This window comes from Mastacembelus armatus, chromosome 2 (assembly GCF_900324485.2).
Source record: "Mastacembelus armatus chromosome 2, fMasArm1.2, whole genome shotgun sequence".
Taxonomy (NCBI): Eukaryota; Metazoa; Chordata; class Actinopteri; order Synbranchiformes; family Mastacembelidae; genus Mastacembelus; species Mastacembelus armatus.
The window spans coordinates 2,305,884-2,323,311 of NC_046634.1; the positions used below are offsets into that span (position 1 = coordinate 2,305,884).

Sequence of the window (17,428 nt, forward strand, 5' to 3'; positions counted from 1 at the left end):
TTCAGCCTATAATTAGACAAAGAACATGTTCTTCCACATACTGTCAATGCCAGTTCTTCATTTCAGCCACTAATCTCTTTTGGATATTAATCCACACACATTAATCCTTGACTAGTGTGCTCTGGGACTGGGGCTGGCTGTCACCAATGAAAAATGCATCGGTCATTTCGTACACAGCCTGCTTTTACTTCCTACTCCTGCTGCGGAACACTGTGTTCCCCTCAGAAACTGAAAACCGTCCTGTTCTGTGTGCCTGTATGTTGTGCTTATTTACCTACTGCAGTTGTGTTTTTCTCAGCAGAGGGAAAGTGGAACTGCTTTCACAGTCCTCTACCAGGATAAGGATGTTTTTTAGTACTTTTCATTTACATATGTTCAAATGCCAGCTCAATGGGGCGTCCTTGGATGTTTTTTTTTTTTTTTTTTCTCAAGCTAGCCTCTGTTACACTGGCCTTGGCCAGACAGTGTTTATTTAATATATATATATAAACCCTCATCCGGTGTGCAATAATGGTATCACATGTTGCTACAATAATATACAGTAAAAATTGTAAATGATAAGCTAGATGAGTTGCTTGTCAGGCATTTTATTGCCTAATTTTTCCCTTTCTCAAACAGGTCCTGGTGCACTTGGGCCTCCTGACCAAGGAGTCGGGCTTCAAGATAGCAGAAAATGCCTTCAGTGGGGGCCCACTGGGGGAGTTGGTCCAGTGGAGCGATCTCATAACCACGCTGTACCTGCTGGGCCACGACGTTCGCATCTCTGCCTCACTGGCTGAGCTCAAAGAGTCAGTACTAACAGCAGTCATTCATCACTCACTAAATATACTTGTCATTCAAGTTTAGGAAACTCTTGATTCCGTTCAAATTGCTGCTCTGTCTAATCAGCGGTACTTTGATACTGTGCCATTCAAATGTAGTCCTGGGCACACTGGGCCAGTTGTCAAAGCCACATTACCACATTTTCTTTGTCAAGGTAAATCATAAACCTGCCACTGTTTGCTTAAGGGTAGATCATTATTTGTCTTGTAGTAGTTGTTGGTTTTTCTTGGTAAACAGATGCCTGCAGCAAACCATAATCATTTTTGCAAATGCAAACTACCACATTGACTCTGACCAGTTTCACCTTGTTTAGTTACTTAATACAAATAAGGTACTGTTGAACCAGGGGGGGTGATGAGTACAATGTACTATAATCAGTGTATCATCCTATGAAAACTTGATTTTAATTTCAAACTTTCATCCCCAGGATCATGCGCAAGGTTATGGGGAACAAGTCCAGTTGCCCGACTCAGGGGGACAAGGTGGTCGAGCTCATCTACATTGACATTGTGGGCCTCACCCAGTTCAAAAAGACACTGGGGCCTTCCTGGGTCCACTACCAGTAAGTACATTATATGTCTTTTAATGGCACTCTATATTTAATGCATTTTCTGTTGCAGGTATACATAAAACTTTGACTCTGAAGTAGATCCATGTTTTGTAGTGATTGCAGTCAGATGTTTGTAGAAGCTGTATAGTAAAAAAAAAGAAGTTTGTAAATTAGGTCTCCCCACCACACTTCCACACTGGACTGTTTCCAAATTCAATCAGTTTTCTGCAAGTAGCTATCTGTTTTGTTTCCCATGGATCATCCTGCACTGTAACTTTTGCCTTTCCCTCTCATATCATTGTGTTACCGAGTCAGTAAAGTGGTACTATTCTTTGGCCTCGTGCTACAGCTGCCGGTTGTGGTTTAACAGCTTCTCTCACATGGGCAAAGGCCAGTGGGTTGAAGTTTGTCTGGCACTGATGGGACAATGAGTCTATTTTCTGCCCTTCTGTTACCACAATTTCCCAAAAGGGCTGAGGGAGTGTATGTTGTTCATGGTGTCTTCACCCACCACGTCTGGTCTCTCTCCGATTGCTCCGCTGAGGACCATGGATGTGGCCTTCCTGGTATGTTTTGAAAGGGCTCTCATCTGGTTCGACTGACAGGAAAAGAGAAGGAACAATAAGTCTGGGAGCACTAATGGCCCCACTGGTTCCTCCTGCTTGTCACCAGGTTTTGTTTGTTGGCAACATAACGCTTTAAACTGCATCCGCTCTCTTTGTGCCCTGAGGAAATTGATTCAGCCTCAGGCGTAATGTAAGGCCCAGATGCTGTTTTGTGCATTACTTCTTCGACCATTATTGAGCACTCATGTCAGAGCTTAATGTCACTGTACATTTTCTAAGAGCTTTGTGAAAGAAAAGACCTAGATTGCAGGTTGGGGCTATTTTTCTGTACTCTTTCCTCTGTCACTGAATGTAACCTGGTCAGTTTCCCTGCATCGTCTTCTGCCAAACTGTCTTTTGCTTTGCTGTTTCCTATTAGAAGTGAGTTACATTTTTCATCTTCAGAGCTTGACCTGAGAACACTTTTGTGAAACCATCTCAATCTTGCCCTGATGGTATTTGTCATACAGCAGTTCAGGGAGATAGACAGATCATGCGCCTTTGTTTGTATATCAAACCCAAACCCCAGGTTATTGCAAACAATAAACGATGTCATTATCGCTCTGCTTTTTCTGGTTTATTTTTGTGTTTAGGGACAGAGCAGCCAGGTCTGTCACATCTGTCTGTGATTAATGTGTTTTGTTATTGCCCCAGTCTTCTAGCTCCCTGTCTTACAGCAGAACTGTATCACTGTGTTTCATACTACTCTTGAGAGATTGGAATACTCTGAGCTATTGTTTTCTGGTTATAAACTAAAGCCAGTGTTGCCCTTTTGTTCAGTGTTTTTCTTATTCATTTGAACCCCTAACTTCCTCAAACAGTCCACTTTTATCTGCAGACAATATGCCCTTTTGAGATAAAGACAATAATGCAGAAGTAAAACAGGACCAATCAGCTGTTTGAAGTTTCACAAGTTTGATTTCATCATTTCACATCTTTACTCTCTCTGTCTCTTAGCCTGCTCTCTTTTTTAGCTGTCATAACGTTTTTCTTTTCCTGAGAACTTTGTTTTGACACAACAGTGTGTGTCCATGTGTGTGTGTCCGTGTCCATGTGTTCAGGTTTTACTGGTAATGTTGATACAACAGCTTGCTTTGGTAGCTGTGTAAGTTCTGACTCATAGTGGTAAAGCAGTGGCCAACAGGCACCGATCCATTACTATGCCCCTCCCTTACTCTAAGAAAAAGGCTACGTACATGACAAAGTAACTCAGTTCATGTAGAAGGAGCACAGCCTGTGAGTTCTTCAGTTTTATAAGTGTACATTTATTCTTTGATAAGTCTAGTAAAAGCCTGAAAGGATGATAAAAGAATAACATATTGGAGTCTGTTTTTCCCAGCTTCATGGTGTCCTTATGTAACCAAATCCCAGCAGTAATTAGGTCTAATGATTTTATAAGACAGAACTCAACTCAAAAGTCTGTTTATTATCCAGCTGCTGCGTTGAGCCTCGGGGTTGTCCAGACCCTCAGGTGAACAAAAATTCCCACATAATGTCATTGTTTTCTAATGACCCATTTGGGACCGCTTTATTTATGGCATTTTTCATATGGGAGATAATATTGACAGGAGAGAAACCTCTCATTTATGATAGCCACTATTACATATTGTGTGTGTGTGTGAGACCATTTCATGTGTGTTACATGATTATTACTTTAGATATAATGTCATATACCCATTGAGCCTCAACAGTCTCAACTCCTGCTACTTTATGTCAACTCACCGCCCTCACTGCAGCCACATTCACATCACACGCTTCTGCGTTTGTTGAGGATATGTCTACCGGGACAGATGAGGGTTGTTTTTCTCCAGAGCGAGAGGAGATAGCATGTGGGCATGTTGTTGATGTTCTGCTCTCAGACGAAGGTTTCCTCCTGCTGAATGTGTTTCCGAGCTCTCTGCTCTCCCAGGGCCTTTCACAGTTTCACAGCCAGCTGCACAGCATCTGCCTGGGCGGAGAAATAATCACTGAGAGAGACGGGATTTTTTTTTTTCTTGTGTGTGTGTGTGTGTGTGTGGGTGTGTGAGACTGTGTGTGTGTACGCTATATCTGTTTACACCTGGGTTCTGACTTCTTCTTATCACAGTGATAAATACTGATCATTCTACCTTGACCCAAAGTGGGAGGCAGTCAACTTTATTTACCCACTGGAATATTCTGTTCTTGGACCAAACATGATCAGTAAAACAGTCTCATCATTTTTCGGTTCTGTTGTAGTCAAGATGAGTTGTAAAACAATGTGATTAATAGCACAAGAGGGAGAAATAGATTTAACGATTTGGGTCAACCGATTGACAATGGGTTTCCTTTGCTTTACTAGTCTTTTACCTTGTTAGTTTAAAAATATGGATAGTCTGGAAAAGAGCACGTATAATCAAACCAGCATCTAGAAAACAAGTGACAGTGAGCGAGTTAATGAATGTAAAACATGAAGGCAAAGGTCACGAGGGGCAGTTCCCTTTACTGGTTGTGGTCTAATTAATCCTGTGCTGTGACCTTTGAGTCAGATATGATCCCCATTTATAGGACAGGCTTCCACTATCTGTCAATCTGAGGAAGGAGCCTTTATTTTTCCACTTTAATGATCATTTACAGAATGGATTCATTTCTGTGTGAGTGGATCAAACTAAATGAGCTGTTAATTTCAGAACACTGGTATGTGCTCAACTCTTTCACGTCATGCATTACCTTTGCTCCGTGTTTGTCCCTTCCCTATTTTTTTATTTGAACCATTGTTAACCACATACCTGTGGCCGTTATAGCTCTGATTTTATTTGTTAAAGTGAGCTAAAGCCCATTAGCTGTATAAGACATCGAAACAGTTAACATTTTTTGGGTTAATGTTGTGGTGTATATGGGTGTGAGTTTACCCTGAGACTTATTTCCTGGACTACTGTGAAGATGACTGGGACAAAAGTATGGAAAAATCCCTGTGCTGTGGTATTAACTGCACAGGGTGTGAATAGTTTGTCTTCTAGCACATAATATAACAACACTAACTCTGTACATTGGTGATTTATAATCCTGTTCGTGTTTCATTGATTTTTGCCAGATTTGAAAGCAAACATAATTGAAATACACAGTATGATGTCAAGTTATGATGTATGTGTCTGTGCCTCTGGCCATGAACAGACTTTTAAATCTCGTCTTTCTGTGATGTCATAGGTGTATGCTGCGGGTGCTGGATTCGTTTGGGACGGAACCGGAGTTCAACCATGCCCACTACGCCCAATCCAAGGGCCACAAGACGCCGTGGGGAAAGTGGAACCTCAACCCGCAGCAGTTCAACACCATGTTCCGTAAGTCGGCAGGACCCACACATCACATGCTCTTAAAGCACTCAAAATACATAGTTCTACAGGCTTTTGTGCTGGAGGATCAATAATGTGGGCCTACTTTTCCATATGACTCTCACAAAGTTCATTACTTCAGCAAGATCCCCTTTCTGTTGTCAAAATAAGAGCTAGTTCTCAAAAACTACTATGTAAATTATTTCACACTTCCAGTTAGAGTTTCTCCTTTGCTTGGAAAAGAGACAAATACTCTGAAAAAGCAGCAGCAGTTAATGGAATATCATCAAGCAGATTAAAAGAAAGTAAGAGGTCAGACACTCTCCATTTTCCTGTGATTATGAATGTGGGACGAAGGGGTTTTATTGCTGCGTGTGTGCTCTGCTGTGAGATCACTGCATAAGTGGAGTCAAGGATATTTGCTAAGGTGGATGAGAGGTGGCAGTGCAGCAGAGGAGGGCATTTTCCGGGGTGGAACAGGAGGCAACCCCCGGGGGTATTGACCTTTTCCCCATGGCTAAGAGAAGTGAAATGTTACCCCTGAAGTCTCTATTTGGGAAGTGAGGCCCAGTGTTCTCCAGAATACCACAGCACCTCAATAGGCCTTCTGTCCACTGAATAGGGTATGTCTTTCTCATAATACACTGGGGCCTCCGCACAGTTATAGAGTTAAGAGTCACAAGGTTAGATGATATCGCAGGTGAAACAAGTGCACAGTGGTTTGGCCGAGTGTTAAACCACAGAATGGCATCACTTCCAGACACGAGAGTCTAGACATTACTTTTTTTCCCCCCCTTGTCTGCATTGTGTGCTGTGCTCTCCTTTAGCTAAAGGATATGGGTGTCATGCATCCCAAATAGCATATTATACTGCATAAACATCACTGTGTATTGACACAGGCATCCCAGCTTTCCCATTATTATTAGGCAGTACTTAAATATTTACAAATTAAACTAGCAGTATGTATTTCTAAGCATAACCCATGTTGTCAGTTTGGAGTTAGAGTAGGTGGAGTTGGAAGCATGTGTGTAAATACAGTGTCCATAAGGTGAAATAACACAGATGAGCTCTGTAAACATGACAGATCATTCATAACTGCTTAGTCAAAGTTTGCTTAAAATCTAATGTTTGTATTTCTTGGTCTATAAATTGTGTTTTGACTCACCTATTGAATGTAGATGTGAGAATGGATAAATCAGACCCCAGTAGGTAATTTATCCCAGATTTGGATTGGTCTATTTGTTACAGTTAGGCAGGGTTTCATACATCATTGGTTGGGGGATTTGAGAGTCTGTGGCCTCTGGCCAAAAAGACAAGACAAAGCCAAATTGTCCTCATTAATCCATTTGAGAGTTGGAAGAGCAGGGAGTGTTTTCTGGTGCACACTTTTGTTTTTAAATGGGCTCCGTGTCTTAGTTTAGTTGGCTTTGTTTCTCAGCACAAGTCATTTATAATCAGGAGAGCTTGAAAATATAATGTAGTTAACCTTTCCGTAGGTCAAAAGTCCAATCAGGTCTAATTTATTTAGTCTGCAGTTCATCAGTTTAAAAACAAGTTCCAAGTTACAAATGACTTTTTGCTCTATAAATCTAAATGAACTATACTGACTTCATACCACAGACATCTGTATCCAGGCATTTTATCTAATTATTTTCGAAACATGGATAATTATAAATAATGATCCTTCTTTAATCCCTCTCAATGCTGTCACAGACATATGTTTCTTGTCTGACATCTGTGCTGTGCCCATGCACTCTCACAAAAACCCATTAGAAACCTGGTCAGCTTTCAGAGCACAGTATATGCAGTTGCTAACACGGTCTGCTGATGTGAGTGTTTAAGCCCTTACAGAAATAATGGTTAATGCTGGTCAGAGGTGGAACACAGCAGTAGATAGTATTTATCTTTGAAGCAGTGCCAACGATGTAATTGACCCTGAGATCTGCCAGGCTGATGGTGCCTGTAAAGCTTTGATTGATAATGTTTCTCGTGCTCACTTAAGGTTGTTTTTTCCATCTAAGTGAAATCAATAGATTTATGTTCTGTATTTTTTGACTCCAACACACCTTCTGTACATGTAGTCCAAAGTACAAATATACCGTCTACAGCACCTGAAAACACACAAACACATTCCTTTCAGCGATATCATTATGACTACCAAATTGCAAGGTGCATGTGGGGTACACACCATTTGACACCTCCTGCCAATAGTTATTGAAATGCTGATGAATGGCTTTCAAGTTGTTTTCCTACCTCTTCTGTACAGATCTGTGTCTCATGATAGTTTTGTAATGAAACATAAGCACATCTGACCTGAGACCTCTTGATTTCTGTGTCTGTTCAGCGATCCCAGCTGGGGGTAGCGGGGGCACCTCACACTATGTCCCTACTCTGTATTATTTGAAACCTCTTCAGGGATCTGCGTCACTTAATTGCAGTGGATTAACATAATGGAGGTATCGCAGGAAACTCCGACACCGGAGTCTAGAAATTCTTCAGAGACGAAAAAATATGACAGTGTTTTTCTAATCCATCTGTGCGCTTTTTTGTCTACTCACTAATCGGGGGCAGTGCAGCGACCCGTGCTAATATGAGAATTGGGTTGCTGCATGGTTTCCAGTATCATGGAAAGAACAACACAGAGACACACACACTTTCCAAAGTAGTTTTATGCTCCATTATGAATGCTGTATTTGCTGTGTTTTGTACTGTGTGTTGTGTGTTTCTTTGCTTTGTCCTTAGGCTGTATGAAATGTAGCTAACATTAGCACTTCACACTTGTGCCACTGTGGAATTGCAAACGTTTGCTTTAAAACAACAGCGCCTGTGCTGTCTGTGGTTTTCTCCTCTAACTCCTCTAAGTTAATAATTTCCATGATGGATATCTGTACCTTCAATTTCGCTTCACAGATGGTAATGCTATACTAATACTACTGTATCATCAGTTATTAGTTCTTTCGCAGGTGGTAACATTTATATTGCAGTTACTGAAGAGATGGAAATAACTACTGATTGCAGTGATTAATTTCGTCGCTGTGGATCCAGTGTCCAGATTTCACCTCACCTTAGTCTGAAAAACTCATTTAATTTAACTCTGGAGTTGTTAGCGTGAAAGCGTCCGAGGTGTAACTGATTTATCTTCAGCCTTCAGGCGGTTTCAGATGAGTGGTTGGACCACCAGATCTGTGATGTAAAGTTTCAAAGAAACCAGAGATTTTAGTGCTGACGAAGCATCTTTGCAGTTTGAAATCTGGCCACCAGTGTAGGAGTTGGTTTCATGTAAAATGATCCTGCATTCTCAGGTGCTGGGTCAACATTAATCACATAATCCTTAGTCTGTGACTTACTGTGGTTACATTTTCCTGCTGAGTTTTCTCGTGTAGGCACTGCTGTGTGAAGATGCAGAAGTATAATCTGTCCCTCCTGAAGATTTACTGCCACATTACTGCTCCTTTAAGGAGCAACAAGCTCCAGAACAGCCCCTCTCACCCTGTCGGAGAGTTATCCACCCCTCAAAAGTATCCCTGACATTTTGTTACTTGGTTCCACGGCTCTGCTCCACAAGGTTGAACCAATATTGACTCCCACTCCCTTTTAACAGACTGAATCCAGACTTTCTTACCAAGCAAATTTGGCCGCCTCGAACTGGCATGTTTGTCCAGAGCAACAAAGTAGCAACGTCTGCAACAGGGCTGTCCTCCCAGGCTGTTTGTTGGCTAATAGCAGAAGAAGCTGTGGCAGGCTGAGTGACATTTTGAGTGGCAGCTCTAGTGGGAGAGGAGGCATCTGTTGCCAAATGCATCAGGAGGGCCGAACACTAATTAACAGCCTGTCCTGTTTACACAGTTAGCTTGATACACAAGTGCTGCGTCCTCATGGTGCTCAGGACTGTCTCTGCCTCTTTACATCTCAGTTACTTGTCATCATTGAGATTTTTGCCTGACATGTTTATATATCTTTAAAATGAACTGGAAATAGGTCATTTTTCCTTTTGCATCCTATTGACAGTATCATGGCTATTGTGCCAATGTAGCGATTGCTCTTTAGTAGTGTAATCACCAGTGTTACCAAGGTATTTATATTGGTAACATTACTGTTTTACCAGCCAGGATTTGGTACACACTACAGGTATTTTGGGAACAGTTGTTGCATTCAGCTCCTGCCCACGCTGACATATCACACAGCACTTTTTAACATCTACTCCCACATTCCTGTTCTCTCCCACACACACACACATAACACAAAGTGAAATAACAGTACAGTAGCAGCTGAAAGGTTCCTTTGTTCTTTGCAATACTGAATGCTGAACAGGATTTGAGTATAATAGATTATAAAGCGCACATACATAATTTGCAGCCCTAATCACAAGCACCATCGAGAACAATATGTACTGCATGATAGTGTGACACGCTCACTGGCCGGCACATTAACCAGATACGGCATCTTACTCCACATTCTTGCCATTCACCTATTACTTGATCTGGTGCTGGGCACAGTTACTCTGCAGACCAGAGCCAGTAAGCGAGCAGCCCGCATAAGCTCTGAACAAACATCACCAACACCAGCTAACACCTGAACATAAACATCTCAAGCTGGTTTTGTGAAAGCCTATAGGAGCTTTTAGAGTATGTCTTTTTTTTTTCCTGCCCTTATCTGCTGAAGCACAGTTAAATCATTACACAGCAGCTGAGCTGTATTCCTGTCATCACGTCTTAAACATCATAAATTATCCCCACCTACATCAGGTGTAACTATCACCGTGATATTTGCAGTAGTTTCTTTAAATTCTGGCAAGTGCATGAATCTGCTGCAGCAGTGTGTTTTTTTTTTTTTTTGTTTTGTTTTTTTTTTTGCTGAGGTCTTCTCAATAAACCCTTTCTTTTTACTATACCGAGTGAATTCCATCTCCCCTGACTGCCTGACTTTAATTTGCCTGTGTTGTAATAATGTTGTGGTACAAAGCGAGCTCTGACAGCAGCTCCCTGGGGGCTCCAGCACAAAACCACAACTCCCCACCAAACACCTCCCTTCCAGCTTGTTTCATTCACTTCAAGGGGCCGATGGTGAGATGTGCTTTTCAGTCCGCTTGTATGACTGATTTTTAATTAAAGTTAGATTATTAGGCACATTAATATTTGACTGAATCCTGTCCACACTCCAAACCGTTGTCTTCTCACTTGTTTTACAAGGCAGCTGACAGTGAAGTAAAGTGCAGCTGACTTCAGGCGCCACACTTGGCCTGCTCATTTCATGGTTCCCATAGCAACCAGTCATCACCGGGCAATAAGGAATGGAGGACATAAAAACCAGAGTGCTTGTGCTGTCGTGTTGTGCAGCTGTTTTTATCTCTCTCTCTGGAATTAAGATCTGCGCTAAACACAGAAGCTTTACTGTATTTAAGTGAAACATGCACTCAGAAAAGCAGATGTGTGTGTAATAAAGCCATTTGTCATTTTATTCCCTAAGAAATGATCAGTGACTTTTGTCCTCATCTTTTTTTTTTTTCCCCATTTCTCTTGCTGCAAATCCTGTTTCAATGCACCATATTAAAGGCGACTGTAAGCTGCTTGTCTTAATTCACTAGAGTTAAGCATGTGTGCATATATATATATTTATGGTTTTATTTTCTCTTACAGCTCACACACCTGACAACAGCTTTCTGGGCTTCGTAGTTGAGCAGCACCTCAATGCCAGTGACATCAAGCACATCGATGACATCAAGAGGCAGAACCAGTCGCTAGTTTATGGCAAGGTTGACAACTTTTGGAAGGTACTATGATCTTTCATGCACTCTGACACTGAAATGTACATTTAACACTTTGGGTACAGCATGTTGGACCCATGTTGTTTTGTTAGTTAGTTTTTAAAAAAGGTGCATTTCATTCAAGTCCACTGTGTTTTGTTATCTAGATGTTGTGAACTTATGTTGTTCTTGTTCTGACATACAGCATGTACAGACACACACACACTCTTTAACTCTAATCCAAACACACACACGCACACAGACACACACACACACACATATTTATTTATATATATATATATATATATATATATATATATATATATATATATATATATATATATATATATATATATAACTCTTAAATAAGGAATGAATATATATATATATATATATATATATAATATATATATATATATATATAATATATATATATATATATATATATATAATATATATATATATATATATATAATATATATATATATATATATATATAATATATATATATATATAATATATATATATATATATATATATATTCATTCCTTCCTTCCATACAGATGAAAGTGCCAGACTTCACAAGGCCTGCCAAAAAATACCACCAAACCAAGGATAACCCATTTCCAGCCCTCTGAGAGCTATGCAGTCAAACTCTTTGAACAACCTTGGGTAAAACTTTCACAGGAAACTTAATAACAGTCTAGCTTAGGAGCCCAAATTCAGCTTATCACCTCTCCGTGGAGTTTCTAATATATTCAAATGCATGCTCGCACTGCGGCACAGAGACCAAGGGATTACTGTATCCTAGACAAAAACGACTTAGAGACTTGGAGAGATTTGCACATTGTTTGGTGTGCCATGGATGGTTGGATTACTGCCTGCGCCTTGACGAGCTTTCAGCCAACACAGTGTATGTTTCAGAGTGGGTCTCTCCAGATCCATCCGACTCTTCAGATGTCAGACACTAACTGGGTGGAATGATAATAGGAGCTACAAGAGAGAATTGTTTTCATGAAATAGATCTGTAGTCCAAATGCCTTCACACATCAGAAAGTGTGATGATGATTTAGCAAATTGAATAATAAGCCCAAAGTATCTGACTAATGATCTTACTTTGCTTGTATTGTTTCGTCAGCCAGTTGTGGTTTTTTTCACTTGGTTTTACCAAATTCTTTCACTACATTGATTCCAACATCAAACTCTTGTACCTGTGGGAGACCTGTTTAGTACCTGGTGGTTGCATACATTCATGTTCAGAGCTGCCCACTAGCAGCAGAGCTTCACCAGTGCCAACCAGAGGATTTGTGCTGTGGCAGACAGGGTTTAAGGATCTGGATTAAAGCCAGTAAAACATTATGTTTCAAAGGTTTGGGGAGTGTTTATTTGTTTAAAGTAAACGCTCATTTTTTTTCTTCTGGTGAAGGGCTCACACAGTTTCAGGATACTGCCCCCACCCCCTCATTACCAGAAATTACTCCAACATCCTGAACTTTAAAACTAGTAAATCCAGTTAAAATTAAAAAAATCAAACTATAGTCCAAACCTACCTAATCTAAAACATATTCATTAACAACCGTTGAAACGGTTTGAATTTCAAAGCTATATTATAAGGCTCTAAATCCCAAGGTGTCATAGTTGTTTTGTTTTTTTTTTTTTTTTTTTTTTTTTTTTTTAATCCACTGGTGTGCTGCTGTGGTTTCTGCCTTCTAGCACTGAGCCAGAGTGCACACAGTGATGTGCCGTTCAGTCTAGCTTTAAAAGGGCAGATGGGGGAGCCCATCAGCTCACAGCAAGGGGCATTAGCTGCTAATCACACTCCCAAGTGTGTTCATTACCTCCTGCTTTTAATTAAAGGGCCAGTTTGGGGCGGACTGATAGCGAGCTGGCTGGTGTGCTTCATTTCCCTTCCCCTTCCTTTCACATCACACTATTCTTCACCTCATTCTTTACACTTGAGAAGTTTCATTTTTAAATGATATATCAATTATTTAGAATGGAAAGTGGGACCCACTGTAAGAAAATGATTTTGCGCATCAAGGTAAAATTCACAAGGGAATTATAGTCCGGTTATGAGATTAATGATCTAAAGACTCAAGAAGCTGACACTTGAGGAAGATGCAGTCAGGTATTTAATTAATGTGTAGCAACAGCATTTAGGCCCTATCATCCCTGATCAAATTTGCCAAAATTGTGTCACCTGTAAAATTCTCCTCCTTTCCATCTGCTTTGAGCCCACCTATGAATGTGGAAATACCAAAGCCCACTTCCAGGTTTGAAGCCATATAGGAAGTAGCTCCAACAAGCCCTGGCTCCCATTGACTTCCATTCAAAAATCAGCAACAATTACAAAGTCACTATTGTTGCCAATGCTGAGGATTGTTGGGGACTCACTGTAAGCTGTAGTGGGCTGAGCAGATTCATGAGCAGGCCTTCTAATGCAACAGACAGAGAGGATTCAAGGAACCAGGCTGGCAAGTCATTACTCTGTTGTTGCAAAGTTGGTATTGAGACCTAAAATAAAGTGATCAGATCACCTCAGACAGAGACGTTTCCATAGCAACCCAGTAAGAGGAGTAGAAAGGCGAAGCATGGGAGCTGAGAGTGACTGCCTGCCATGTATTGACGCTAGTGTAAGATTGCAGCTGTCCACTTATTAAATATTCCAAACATCTCTCACATGTTGTCAACCTGTCTGCATGTTTATCTACATTAGCTGGCAGGGATTCACAAAAAATGAATCCAATAAAGCCTTTTACCTGGACTCCCGTCATCGCTGTGCCACACTTACATCAAATCTGTCAGTGTCTCTGGTTTGTAGCATTGGTTTTAAGAAAGCATTTGATGAGGCAGAAGGGAACATGGTGAAAGGTGAGAATGAGTAGGTTGTGGAGAGAGGGAGCACTGCAGGCCCTTGGCAGCAGATCAGAGGACATGGTGAAGAAAGGCGAATCGCACCGAGCTGACAGGGACACACACACATACAGAGGGCTGACATGTGCGGCGCAGGATGGGCAACCATCTCACACTCTTACCTTCACAGGCTTTTTCATCTCCCTTTCATGATGGATAAACATGTTGAGCTGAATGTTAAAACTTCCGTGCTTTTGCTCTTCTCGTCTGATCTGATGCTGCAGTCTTTGGTGCCGTTAAATGAATCTGAGCACCAGTGTAGAAACCTGAACCTGCGGTTATTAAATCAACATCTCCTGTCACAGATATTTTATTGAATCAAGGCTCAAGACATTTGCAGGACTTGCTGTTCTTGAATCTTTCACTTTATAAATCTCATCTGCTTTAAATTCACCTGTAGTGTAATAAGGCTAGAAGAGGGCTATGTTGTATGAAGGACACATGTTTCTTCCTTCTTCTCTCACAGAAGCAGTTATAGATTTACACAGATTTATGAGAGGAAGGCAGGAGCTGCCACAGAAATATAACGTGATTAACACAGAAATAAATGGTAATAGAGACAGCAGGGCAGCAATAAGTAAAATGCATTAACATTTCATAAAAACGGTATTTTGCCCATTTCTGTTAAATGATTTGGGACCTTTCTCAATCAACAGTAAATTTTATGATAATTAGACTTGAAGTAATAATGCCCATCCCCCAGTGGCACCTGTTTTCTTCATTGCAAGTGGTGCTATAAATGTATGGAACTGGTGCTAAGAATCCCCCTGGTGCCATTAGCTTCTTTATACAAGGTGCAAAGCTTTTAATTGCACCCAACAAAGCATGTGACAGCACAGGTGCTTCCATCGCTGCAGGACAGGCAGCACTATTATAGCTGCTGCATGTCTTTTTTTTTTTTTTTTTGGTCTTGCTCTCAAAGCTTCATTGTATGCGTTCCAACTTGTCAACAGTCATCTTCATTCTTCGTCAACTGCCTTTTTTTTTGCCACCTTATCTATTGTCTGACAATCAAAACGTGCTCTGGTGAAATTCTAGTATGTTAAACTGTTATGTCTAATGGGGTGTGTCAGGACAGTGAGGTTAACATCGTCTGACTGTGCTCCAAACACTTCTGGATGCTTGTTTACCGCCCATCTGTCAAAGTGTTTACAGTGTATTTATTAAGCTGTTCATTTTCAGCTACGTGCATCATAAATTCATCTCTAGGTCTATTTGGTGTTATTTATCTGTAGTGGTGTGCAGCTTTTTATACCCATCAGACACAAAGGACTGCACTGGAATTAAGTCATGCAAATGGTCATTATGCTGATTGGCACGCTTTTTGATTATGACATAATTATATACAAACCAACTGAATGCATTCAATTGTTGGCTGAGTTAGGACGCAAAGGAAGTGAGAACAGACTGTCCTTTAATCCATCTCATCTGAAACTGCACAGGTCATTAGAATGAACTCCATGAAATTCCTTACTGTACTGTATTAATACTTTTTGAGACAAAACGGCACTTTGATGTCCGCTGCATGCTTCACGTTTAGTTAATCAGTGATGATGTCCTCACTTTCGAAGAGGCTTTTTACCACACAGACAGACATCAGCCACCTGGTGCACCAACAGGGACTTGTTGAACTAGGGACTCTAGTACTGCTGAAGTGACCTTGTACAGATCACCACATTTAAAATGAGCTGCTTCCGTTAATGTCTGACTGACTCAACATTATGATGTCACCACAGTATTGTGTTTGTGTTTGTGTGTGTGTGTGTGTGTGTGTGTGTGTGTGTGTGTGTGTGTGCGTGTGCGTGTGCAGTGTGCGCTGCATGTATGAGTGTGGAATAAAGGAAGGTCCTGACTGACAAGCTACCAGGTTTTGGGGCCCTAGAGTCTGTCAGTTGGAAATTATTTCGGATAGGAAGTTGTTCTGAGGTGCGTTTGATGTTGAAGGCAGATTGAGGGTCGAATAAGTCAAACCAAGCGCTCCTGTCTGCATTCTGATGAGGCAAACTCTCTTCTCGCCTGTTGAGGTTACTGTAGTACACAGAGAAACCTGCACAACTGATGCTCTGCTCATAAGTGTCTTTATTCAAGACCTGGGCACAAAAATCACTGAGGTGAGCATTAAAATTAAAGAACTCTAGAGTAAGGCTTTTTTCCAACTGTGCTGTAATGCTAGCAGTCATAAAGACAGATCAGCAGTTAGCTGTGAACCTCAACCTTTTCTGCCTCACTGTTAGTATCAGAGGTGGTGTCTCCCAGCCGGTAAGCTTTCTTCCCCCGGACACTCATCCCTCAACCCTCCCCTCTGCCGATTTCTGTTTTCCCCTCTGAGCCAGGGTTTACAAATTCCCTCTGATTTACAAGGTCATAAAACTCTCCTCCTCCTCCTCCTCCTCCTCCTCTCCTGCTTCAGTCAACGTCTCCAGCTAAAGCAGTTATTTTATAACTCCCCAAGCATGTTCTCCCATACCGGGCCGCAACAATTGATCTGCCTCTCGGTTTCAGATAGCTTATTGTGCATGTATGAGACGTATACATCCACATTCACATCTCTGCTCTCTGCCAGTTCCCATGGGCTGTTGGGGAACGTGCAGGGGGAAAAAAGTCCCATAATGTTATCAGTCTTCACGCCAGGTAGTGTTACAAAGTCATAACTTCTTTTTACTTCACAGTGTGCTGACAGCTGGGACAGGATTATGAATTGAAGTTGACACAACATCATTACTAGGAAAAGCAAAGAAAATCCACAATGGATCTAAAACTGTCAGCGCCTCACTCGAACATGCTTCTCCTACATGTTGGCTGTATTTCTGTCTTGCTTTACCAGAAATGTGATTTTCATATATTTTAACCTGTTTGTGGGTGGTTGTTGTTGTTTTTTTTTTTTTTTTTTTTTTTAAACTCACTGCACTGCATTCCAGTGTGACCGTGTGTGAGAATCGTCCATGCTCCAGAAAGCATCCACTATGTGATGTCCTCTGACCGTAAAGCTTTAAGTGGCAGCCCGCTGTGTGAAGCACATCACACACACATCACGCTCCCTGCACAGATGATGTGCCATATTGCTCATGGGCCGTTTCCTTCTCCTCTGCAGGCGGTCATGTGACGTGATTTCCCCGCATTCATCATCCGTTAAATGGTCACAAAGTTGGTTCATGAATATAATGGATATGGATATTTTATATATTTGTATCTAAGTATAATTAGTATTTTAATCCGCTGAACCTGTTTATCATTAAAACATAGTTTTTTGTTTTATTTTATTCCATATTGACTAATTCAAACTGCACTGGAATCATGTTTTTTCAGCCCCATTTTTAGACAGTAAAACCATAATATACCAGTATCAACCTCATTTCTTGATTCATGTTACGGTGTGGGTGCCTGGGTACTTCTTCTCATTCCAGTCATCATCTTCTGATCTATAGATTTTCAAAAGTGTGTGTGGCTCCTCTTAAGATAACCAGCAACGTTCATTTATAAATCCGTCCTCACACACACACACAAA

The 17,428-nt window shown here is 41.0% G+C and overlaps 1 protein-coding gene across 1 annotated transcript in view; it reads left to right on the forward strand.

The window, feature by feature from the left end:
- Positions 1 to 17,428, forward strand: part of mgat5 (alpha-1,6-mannosylglycoprotein 6-beta-N-acetylglucosaminyltransferase) — a 59,838-nt gene that overhangs the window by 31,138 nt on the left and 11,272 nt on the right. Inside the window, exons 8-11 of the mRNA XM_026301659.1 lie at positions 619 to 788; positions 1,250 to 1,384; positions 5,143 to 5,276; positions 10,904 to 11,037. Coding sequence (XP_026157444.1) covers positions 619 to 788; positions 1,250 to 1,384; positions 5,143 to 5,276; positions 10,904 to 11,037 — 573 coding nt within the window. The remainder of the gene's footprint in view (positions 1 to 618; positions 789 to 1,249; positions 1,385 to 5,142; positions 5,277 to 10,903; positions 11,038 to 17,428) is intronic.